A 10,730-nucleotide genomic window follows, 5' to 3' on the forward strand; every position below is an offset into this window, starting at 1 on the left:
ATTCTCTATGTACGCCACCGCACCTCGTGTCTGAGTGCAAGAAGAAGGCTTCCAATGTGATCGCAGCCTTTATCTTTCACTTCCCCAACCCTTGAATCGGCGACCTCAAGGGGCGGGGGGATTCAAGCTGGCGACCTCCCAAACCTGCTTCTCTTCAGCCTTTATGAAACCTAGAACCCTTGTATGGTCTCTAACCCCCCCCCCGGTCACAGCTGCTGTATTTCTCACAGTCCCATTTTCATGGACATCTTGTAGTCCTTTCATTGCTGCGGGAGAGGAGGTAACAAGTGCATCGACTACTCAGCGAGCCCATTGGTCGGCTTAAATGTTAATAAATCTGCTTTCTGTTGCCACCAAGAGGGCCCCTCCAGTCCATCATTGAATGTTAATGCCTGCTCTCGCTGTAGCCTTCCACCTGCTTATTCACTGCAGTCCATTCTCCAGGTAATGATAGTAATGCCAAGGCTCTCACATGAATGTTAAAAGCCCATTTAAACTCTTAGACAGCTAGAGAGAGAGAGAGAGGAGTAGAGCCAAATGTACAATATTCGTCCTTAAACCGAGCTCTGAAGTCAATGCTGTTAATTGGCCGCTAAAAGCCAACGCAAAGTCTCCTCTGGACCTCGCTAAAGGCGCACTGCGGCGGTTTGCCGGCGACCGGCGATTCACCCGGCGACCGTATCGATGTCACCGAGCTGACGTGTTTGTTGTGTGACCTTTTCAGCTGCTCCTGACCAATAGGTACCGTGCTAAGACCCCCCCCCCACACACACACACACACACATACAGTATACATGCATACCCGTACACATACACACACACACAAAGCACACCACCTTCTCCACAGCCCGCGGTCGCATGAGAGGTTGAACTTTAGCTGACGTGAAGGGATTGTGACAGCTCCTAAATAAGTAAGCATATACAAGCTAAAAACAACAGTGTGGAGCAGGAGGGTGGCCCCGTAGACTCCCCCGCCACGGCGCGCGGGCATCAGCTGACCCCACAGCCGACACGCAGAGCGGTGTGCCGCCACCATCTAGAGGCTAGCCGTAGATTCTAGCCGGACTGATAGTATTGGCTGGTTCTAGGTCGTCGAGGAGGCAACGGCACAGCGATGCTCTGTGCTAAAATTAGAACTCCTGTGTTTGTGCGTCACGCAATTCATGTCCACGAAAAAGAAAGAGAAACAGGCTCAACAGAACAATACCGCCAGTCACTCTGGACCATATTACTTTGTGGTACAATACACACCCACCCCGGGCGCCTCACAGGAAAAAAGTTAGAGGAGCATGAGCATCACTGTACAACATAGTACGTGTGTACATTGTGTAGTCATCACACACATCACTGCATGGCGTCTCTTGAGAGTCTGTGTTCTCAACATAGAACCAGAACCAGTTTTCTTAACACCCACGGCAGGGGGGCTAGGGTCGGGGGTGTTGTGGGTAGTGGTGGTGGTTTAAGTTTCTCAGTCATGTCAGAATGTGTGCTCTGGGCTTCGGCGGCAACCGCTTGAAATGGCCCCTCCGACGAGGGTCACCGACAACAGGGGGGGCAGGGGTACGAGGAGACAGAGAAAGCCGGGTGAAACACAGGCGCGGCGTTTGGCCCGGAGGACCAATGCACACTCTCTCTCTCTCTCCGTCGCGAGCTGAGGGACATGGCGTGTCATTACCCCCCCCCCCGACTCGAGGCTATAATAACCCACACTCTCCCTCTCCACCCCCTCTTCTCCTCCCTTCCACACGTCACTCAGCCCCTCGCCGGACGAGCCTCCTCGCCCGCCCGCCCGACACCTCCAGTGATGTGACACCAGACGTTTCCGTCTCCCTGTGGGTATTTAAACTCCCTGTGTTCACCTCTGTGACGGCGCCAGTCAAGCGGCACATCCTCCCGGCCCGCGCCGCCCGTCCTACGGGGCGGACATTTAAAACACTCTTCGTCGGCTCGCCCGCGGAGAGACAACGCCGCCGCACCGATTGGTGACACCTGTGCAGCTTCCTCTTGGCGCGCAACGATGGGGAAGAGAATGTGTGAAAACGTCTCTCGCCGATAACAGCCTGAGAGAGGACGCGCATTTGAATATCAAAGTCAATTTGATTTACATAATCCCTCGCAAACAATAGTACAGTAGTAATAGTAAACAACGTAGTGTGGGGGGTGAACGGGAAGGGTTAAATTATCAAGAGCTAAGAGAGATAAAAGCGAGGGGAATATCAACCGTACGTACAGTAGAGAGAGCTCCCAAAGTAAACAAGGGGATGAGAAGTTTACGGAACAATGCGGGTGAATGAGACAGTCGAGTTTGTGTGTGTGTGTGTGTGTGTGTGTGTGTGTGTGTGTGTGTTTGTGTGCGTGTGTGTGTAGCTGGTTTCTATTCCAAGTTGAGGAGTAGACAGGAGTTTCTAGGTCATGCTAGCGAGACCATTAGCATCTGGAAGCTATATCCTTTTCCCTCCTTTTTCCCCCCTCCTTGCCACACAGCTTGTATTTGCATGGGCGGCGGGGGAGGGTTCTTCCCATGGCTATGTGTGTCTCATTTCAATAAGCCAAGTAATATACAAACCAGCAGCATCAAATATATCGCTCTTCAGGAGCCTCTCTCTCTGTCCCTCTCGCCTTTTAACTTTCAGATACTTAAAAGTATCTAACTTAAGAATGCACCTTTGAATTCGTCGAGAAGACTCTGAAGGCAGCAGAGGAGGGAAGTGTTTACTTTACTTGAGCTCAGCCTCAAAACGTTGAAACCTCCAGCAGAAAAAAGATGCCTGGCTGAATAATACATGCATCCTCTTCCCACCTGTACAGTTCATATTTCACATTAGCCAGCCGCGATAAGCTAGACAAAGACGTCAACCCTCGCCTCCTCCTCCTCCTCATCCGCCGAGGGATGAATAAATAACGGGTGGACTTTCCCTTTTAATGTATAGTGTTCTACAGTATATGGACGTGGATCAAACAGCATTGGAGATCAAATCCCTATGCCTGTGTTGTGATGAAACGGTGTACATAATGTAAGGCTCCGCTGACGTGCAATACAGGGCTTTCCCTAAACAGCGTAGTGCCACCACGTGGTACATTTGAAAAATAAGATTAAGTTAAAACTTTTTCTTTGTCTAATACGTGATGCACGGTTTTTTCTTTATTGCTAATTTCTTTGCCTCTCTGAATAGTTGAGACTCAGTGCCGTCTTGTTGGAAAATCCTGGGGAAAGCCCTCGAAAAGGATGATATGTAGCGCAGATCACAGAAGACATAATACGGGGGGGGGGGGGGGGGGGGCTCTCTGCGGTCACCCCACCTGGCGATGCTCCAGTCTGGCTCGATCTTGAGGATGGTGGGGTCATCTGTGTAATTGAACTTGACCTCCGGGTTCCTCAGCTCAGCCGAGTTTATGTCCACCATGACCGGGGTGCAGCTTGGGGCCAGACCAGCAGGAGTCACACATACTATCTCCTTATTACTCCGCCTGGAGAGGAGAGAGAGGAGAGAGAGAGATGGAGGGGGGGAGAGGAGAGGAGAGAAAGGGTGGGAGGGAGGAGAGGAGAGGAGAGGAGAGGAGAGGAGAGAGGGTGGGAGGAGAGAGGGTGGGAGGGAGAAGAGGGGTGGGAGGGAGGAGGAGAGGGTGGGAGAGGAGATGAGATGAGGAGAGGAGTGGGAGAGAGGGAGGGAGGATGAGAAAGGGGAGAGGAAAGTGAGGAGAGGAGAGGAGAGTGGAGGAGAGTGAAGAGAGGAGTGGAGATGAGTGGAGAGGAGGATAGGAGATGGATAGAGACAAACAGAGAGAGAGAGCAGGGTTCAAATAAAAATAAAACTGATTTTGGTTTGACAGATTTCAAGGACGGAGCAAATCACACCTAGAATAGAATCTGTTCCAATAGCACCTTTTGTCTATCAGAATGTCTGGAGGGTCTGCTGGAAAAACGTTAGTTATGAAGTGATAAAAAAAAATATCACTTCACGCCCCAGACACAGGCACTACAGAGACAAGACAGAGAGCGTGCACACTCACACACACATACTTTATAAAGAAGATTCATACACCAGTTATTAAATATAAGACATGAAATATTTATCAGATATGATAAAAAATGTTAAAAGATGACACACAGAGGGCGGCTGGGTAGCTAATCGCCTGCCTACCACCGCAGAGACACTGGTATCGAATCCAGCTGTCAGCGGTACCTCTGGCTTGGTCGGTCGTCCATAGCGGTACCTCTGGCTTGGTCGGTCGTCCATACGAACACAATTAGCAGTGTTGGCGGTGGGAAGCCGGCGGGGTGTGTGTGTATCCTGGTCGTTGTAAACAGCGACTCCTACAGGTCGGTCGGGGCGCCTGCTCAGCAAGGAAGGGATCTGGGGGAGGTAGTGTGATCCTCCCACACGTTACGCTCCCCCAGTGAGAGTCCTCGCTGTCAGGTGAAAAGAAGCGGCTGGCTGACTCCACATGTATCGGAGGAGACGTGTGATAGTATCTATCAACCCTCCCTAGACCGGCAAGTGGGGGACAAATGCGAGCAACGACCAGGAAGGGAATTGTCATAACGACTAAATTGGGATAGGAGAAAAATACAGAAAAAAAGGGAAAAAAAAAAGTTGAAAAAACAAAATAATGACACACACAGGACCAGAAAAGACATACAGACACATGGGACCAGCTCATCTCAGAGGGGCCGGGATCTTTCAGCCTGGCCGTCTGTGGTTTCATCAGCCTGAGACACAGAGTGCTGCGCTTCAAAGACCTCGCAGCCACGCTCCCCTCCCCATCCCTCCCTGCCCACCCTCCCCTTCCCCCATCCCTCCCTGCCCACCCTCCCCTCCCCCCATCCCTCCTTGCCCGCCCTCTCCCCCATCCCTCCCTCCCCTCCCCTCCCCTCCCCCCTACTGATCCCTCGCTTTCTGCCTGATAGATCAGTGTGGTAGATGATTCCTGCCCCCCCCCCCCCCTCTCTCTGTGTGATGTAACTCTCTCCCCCGTGACAGGCAGCAAGCTGTTCCATGGTGTGTTTGGTAAAGTTTGTGCCACCGGTCTGAAAACGTTGAGCCTGATGGGGAGACTGCTGGCTGCAGGGAAGTGAACGTCTTCTTCTTGTTTTTAAGGGTGTGGACTAATCGCTGTCTCCTCTGGACGGATTATTACAAAAAAATGCATAGTTGCTGAAAGATGATTCTATTCATTGGCTTAAGGTTAAAACACGCTGGCGCATAAACCTCACGCTCACCGACAGACTTTAGAATTGTACTTATTGTGATCGTTTTAAACATTAAGTCACGTCAGCAGAATGCATAATGCTGTCCGTCCGCCTGTAGATAACCACCCAGACCCGCTCCAGTGTGTCGACACTAGGGGTGTAATGGTACACAAAATCCACGGTTCGGTACGTACCTCGGTTTTGAAGTCACGGTTCGGTACGATTTTCGGTACAGTGGGGGGGGGGGGGGGGAAGAAATACAAAACTAAAAATTGCTTTTCGTTTATCTATTTATTTATGTATTAAACAATATAAAACGAATTGGCCATAATTTACTGAGCAAACTAAGGCTTGCTGCTGTAACCTACTAATAACACTTAAAGTAAATCTGAAGATTATTATATAGCAGATGCCTTGGATAAGTCGTGGACAACTGTAGCGTGTGCTTGTCTATACAGAGCTGGTATGACTTGCTGGCTGAAATACGGACGAGAGGGAACTAGGTAGCGGGGCTCTATTACTTTTAACATGTGCTTAAACCCTGTGTTCTCGACAACGGAGTATGGTCGCAGATCTGCTGCTATAAAAACACCTATGGCGTTTGTTATTGCTTTGGCCAGGTCTGAATTAATAGCGAGATGCTGCTTGAATGCCACGGTGAGCTGGGTTTGCACTAGGGTCTGTTTCTTCCTTGTACCAGTGATATTCACATTCAGGTGATGCCGTTTCAAATGCGTGATAAAGTTCGCAAAAAAGTTGAACAATGTCGGCACGTAGCCCCTTTCGTGACTGTGATGCAAGGCTTGCATCAGTCACGAAAGGGGCTAGCCGGCACATAGCTTTAGTGCGATCCACCCGTCTTTGTCCATTACTGTCGTTAACTGGGAATCCGAAATGATCCCAAACGGGAGACTTGAATGTTGTGGGAGCATCTTCTAGCTCTGGCTGGTCAGTTAGTATTGCACTCGTCATACTAAGGCTAATATGCTATGCTGAATTACAGCTATCGTTCAGTGTAGCTGCGTGGGATGAACAAACAACATCCGGTTAGTTGTGCACGTTATATTTGGGACGGGGGGATTTAAGTTCCGCAAAAAAAGGTTCCGTACCGTTGCAATCGTTCGGTGCACAGCACATACTGTACCGGAGGACCACATTGAGGCGGTACAGTATGTATTCGCGTACCGTTACACCCCTAGTCGACACGATGCGTCTCGGAAACAAGACTACTGCATTTCTTTCCACTGCATTTGCAACATCATTAGTTCCACAATTTTGGATCCACCCAGCATGAATTATATGTATATATATTTTCTGATCAAGACTCGTTCGACTGATCCAGGTGACCATGGGGCTCCTCAAGCTGCATTTATATAAAAAGATTTGAACACATCCCTCGTACACAGAGATAATGACTGCCTCTTGGAGATTGGAAGATTAATGTGTGTGTGTATGTTTGTGTGTGTATGTATGTATGTGTGTGTGGTTTTTTTTTTCTTTCACTTTTTCTCCTTATTTTTTCTATTTTTCTCCCATCCCAATTTCGTATTGCCAATTCTCCCTTCCCCTGTCTTGAACGTTGCTAGACTATGCCTCCCACTGGTCGGCTGTAGTGAGGATAGAAGCCTTGCATCACGTGTCCCCTCCGGTACACGAGGAGGCAGCCTGTCTCATCTTTTCACCAGACAGCGCGGACTCTCAGTGGCGAGGAGTAACGCGTGGGAGGCTCACGCTGCCCCGATACTTCCTGTCTCTGCTGTGCAGGCGTCACCCAACTGACCTGTAGGAGTCGCCTGTCCACAATGTCCAATCCCCACCCATCGACTTCCACCCGCTACCCTGTCAATTGAGATAGTATGACGACTATCCGCAGGCAATGCTGACACCGGGATTCGAGTGTCTGCGTGTTTGTATGTATGTGTGTGTGGATATGTGTGTGTGTGTGTGTGTGCGTGTGCGTAAACGTATTGTGCGAGTCTGACGACGGGCGGAGAGTTCCATAGAATTCCCAGACAATAAGAGAAAGGAGATCCGTACACAAATCCTCCCCGTCAGCCGCTGTGGACGTCAAACCTGCAGGGAGACGGAGAGCTTTGTGGGGAAGTGGAAGTCAGAGCCCATTTCACTACCTGACGGCTGGGAGGAGGGGGGTGGGGGAGGGTGGGCGGGTGGCTGAAGGGGGGGGGGGGGGTAGAGAACATTTTATTTTTTTCACCACGCATGTCACCGCCGCCTCCGAGGAAGCCAATTCAACGCCACCACTCTTGGAGAGCTCAGTCTAAGAGTTAGAAAAGAGAGGATAAAGACAGAGGAGAGGAGAGATGAATTTCCGCCCGTGCCGAGGTCTCCATGGCAACTGTGTTCACAACACCGGCCGTCGGGAAAGTGAGAGAAAGAGAGAGAGAGAGAGTGCGGCGTGCATGTTTTGACAAGGTTGTTGTCGCACAAAGGAACACCGAGAGAACAGGAGAAAAAGAATGTACTGTGAGAGAGAAGAGATGAAAGAAAGAAAGAGAGAGAGAGAGAGAGAGAGAGATAGATAGAGAGAAACAATACAAAACTCTTGATAGAGAGAAAGAAAGAAAGAAAGAAAGAAAGAAAGAAAGAAAGAAAGAAAGAAAGAAAGAAAGAAAGAAAGAAAGAAAGAAAGAAAGAAAGAAAGAAAGGAAAGAAAGAAAGAAAAGAAGAAAGAGAATGAAAGAAAAAGGAGGGGGTTGCGGAACGAGAGATAAGAGGATGAGTGACTCGGGGTAAATAGGTTTTGATTAAAACGGCCCGTGCCCCGGCTGAATACAAAGACGTATTAAAAGAGGTGGCCTCAGCCCGTTCATTACCGGGGCCATAAAGGTTATTGCTGTGGCGCAGATTGAAAGGCCCAAGACTATTATGTTCCCTCACCTATTCTGGGCAGAACGTGTCACCGTACTTTAAATTGGCCTTTCTCTCTCAGTCCCTTTGATATATGAAAAAGAAAAAAAAAAGAAAAAAAAAAAGAACTTGACGGACCGGAGTTCATTACTTTAACACCTCTGCCGTGTTGCTCAGATCGGAGAAGGGGAAGGACGGTAATACTCGATAGCGTCGGGTACATTAAAGTACATACTTGTGTTTATGAAGGAGAGTAGGGGCACATAAACCTGCTATTACAGGTCATCTCGAGCCGCTGTTATACTGTGTAGCGCGTGCCTGGATTTCTTTTCTCGGTTTTCGTTTCGGGTCCAATTCCCGGGGAGAGAGAGATCCCCTCGTGTGGACGAGTGCTAACAGTTCTTCCTCTCAGCGAGGTGTTCTCACCATCTGTCAGCCGCGATTCAATGAGATTTACAGCAGAGGAGAGGAGTCGGCTGTTAGCGCGTGCCAGGAAAAGACCGGAGAAGAGGAGAGAGAGAGGAGAGAGAGAGAGAGAGGAGAGAGAGAGAGAGAGAGAGAGAGAGAGAGAGAGAGAGAGAGAGAGAAGAGAGAGAGAGAGAGAAACAAAACTCTTGGCTTGGAGAATTAAAGAGTTGTCAAGATCTGAAATTGCGTGTCCTGTTTCGCGAGATCTTGGCACAATAATCTCCCGCTCCTCGCCGAGCGATAAACTCAAGAGACAACGCATCCGTTCTTACGGTGAACTCAAATGAGGAAGGAGTCTTGTTTTTTTCTTCTATTTTCATGTTACGAGTCAAGAGGCGTGGGTTCAGAGTGAAAACGTATGTTCAGCGAGGACTTCGACGACCGCAACCGTCCTACATCCCAGAGAATTTAGCCACATCCATAGCAAAGATGTTGGTCACGCACATTTTTACCATTTCAACATCTCAACAGAACATATAAGACTCCCCCCCCCCCCGCCCCGGGAGAAACTCTTCATTCTCAGTGGGTTCAAATCCAGTAACGACTCAAAGATGTTATTGCCATACCTGTCCAAAAAATTTAAGGACCGCTCTGATTTTCACGACAAGAGGATTTTCATAACAAATGATGATAACATTGGAAAAAAGTGATGGAAACGTGAGATAAAACATTCATATTATTGCAGACACTCCCCTCCCAAAAATAAATGCTCAGTCATATCATAGCGGGGTGGAAAAACGATCAAACAAAAATACGCTGGTTCTTGATGGCCTCTCCGGTTATGAGAAATGAACCGGTCATGTTTGCAGAGAGAATAATGGGAGAATATTGGGATATATTTATTTAACCCTTAGTTCTCCAGGCAAGTTGACAAATAATACAATCTTCCAGGTGTGTATGAGGAGGGGATGGTTGTACACATGAACACTTTGGAGCCGACCAGTATAACCGCAATTGGGTCTCTGAGCAGTTGGAAGTTAAGTGCCTTGCTCAAGAGCATTCCAAACATGGTTATTGACGGATTGGATAGCGTTTCTGATTTGATTTCTCCCTCCCCACACACACACACACACACACACACACACACACACACACACACACACACACACACACACCACACACACACACACACACACACACACACACACACACACACACACACAGAATTCAAACTAATTTCTTCCTCTCACAATTTTCTTCCTCTCACACCCCGCTTCCGCTACACCATTACACCCCCACCCGCCTTGGTCCGTTGGGTTCGCTCACCTCTCGAATTCGCAGGGGTGGAGGCCTATCTTGACGGCCACGGCGCTGCCGGCATTGAGGTGGCTGCCCTCAATGGTGATCGTCGTGCCGCAGACACCGGCCCGCCGGACGGATTGACGCGGGTGAAGTACGGAGACTGTGAAGTTACACACGGGAAGAGGAGACGGTCAGGACGGGACAGAGGGAGACGGTCAGGACCGATGACTCTGCTCGCTCCGGGGATTATTGGAAATATCACTCACGTGGGGAACGACACGCGAGACGTATCTGTATGAGCAGAGCATCCGATACACACACCGGGACACACACACACACACACACTGAGACACACACACTTACCACAAAGGTGAAGGGCTTGGGTGAGATGGCTTTGTAGTCAGAGTGAGTGCAGTCCTTCACACACACCTCCACGTGAGCCTCCTGCACTCTGTAACCCGTTGCATCGTTTAGACGACACACAATCCTGAGAGAGAGAGAGTTAGAGAGAGAGGGAGAGGGAGAGAGAGAGAGAGGGAGAGGGAGAGAGAGAGAGAGATGGAGAGGGAGAGAGAGAGAGAGAGAGAGAGAGAGAGGGAGAGAGAGGGAGACAAGATTTGATAGTCAGTGAAATAAAAATTCAACGGAATTCAAATGAACGTGTGCTTCAGTGAATTGCTGGCTACCAATAGAACCGAATCAAAGTGGGCTTTTAATTTCTCTACTTATGTAAATCTGTATTATATATTTTTAATTATCATTTATTTTTTCATAATATTTTTTTTACAGTGACCTCTAGGCAAAAGATACCAACTTTCTATTGCACATTGTTCATATTTTTTGTTTAGGTCTCGTTGGGTCTCATGTGCGTTGGGAGTTTCGAATTTCTCCAGACCTCTCTTGGCAGAGCCTGGGGTGTGGCCAGTGATAGCAACCCCTCCCCCCCTATCCCCACTCACCT

The 10,730-nt window shown here is 49.1% G+C and overlaps 1 protein-coding gene across 1 annotated transcript in view; it reads right to left on the reverse strand.

Moving 5' to 3' along the window:
- The window catches only part of LOC311229567 (plexin-A1-like), a gene marked incomplete at its 5' end in the record, with an annotated part of 76,969 nt that overhangs the window by 63,514 nt on the left and 2,725 nt on the right, over positions 1 to 10,730 (reverse strand). The window contains 4 exon segments of the mRNA XM_084315643.1: positions 3,301 to 3,468; positions 9,794 to 9,884; positions 9,887 to 9,929; positions 10,133 to 10,256. Of these exon segments, the coding sequence (XP_084171769.1) occupies positions 3,301 to 3,468; positions 9,794 to 9,884; positions 9,887 to 9,929; positions 10,133 to 10,256 (426 nt within the window).

Source organism: Notolepis coatsorum (assembly GCF_963971535.1).
Source record: "Notolepis coatsorum genome assembly, chromosome: 6".
Taxonomy (NCBI): domain Eukaryota; kingdom Metazoa; phylum Chordata; class Actinopteri; order Aulopiformes; family Paralepididae; genus Notolepis; species Notolepis coatsorum.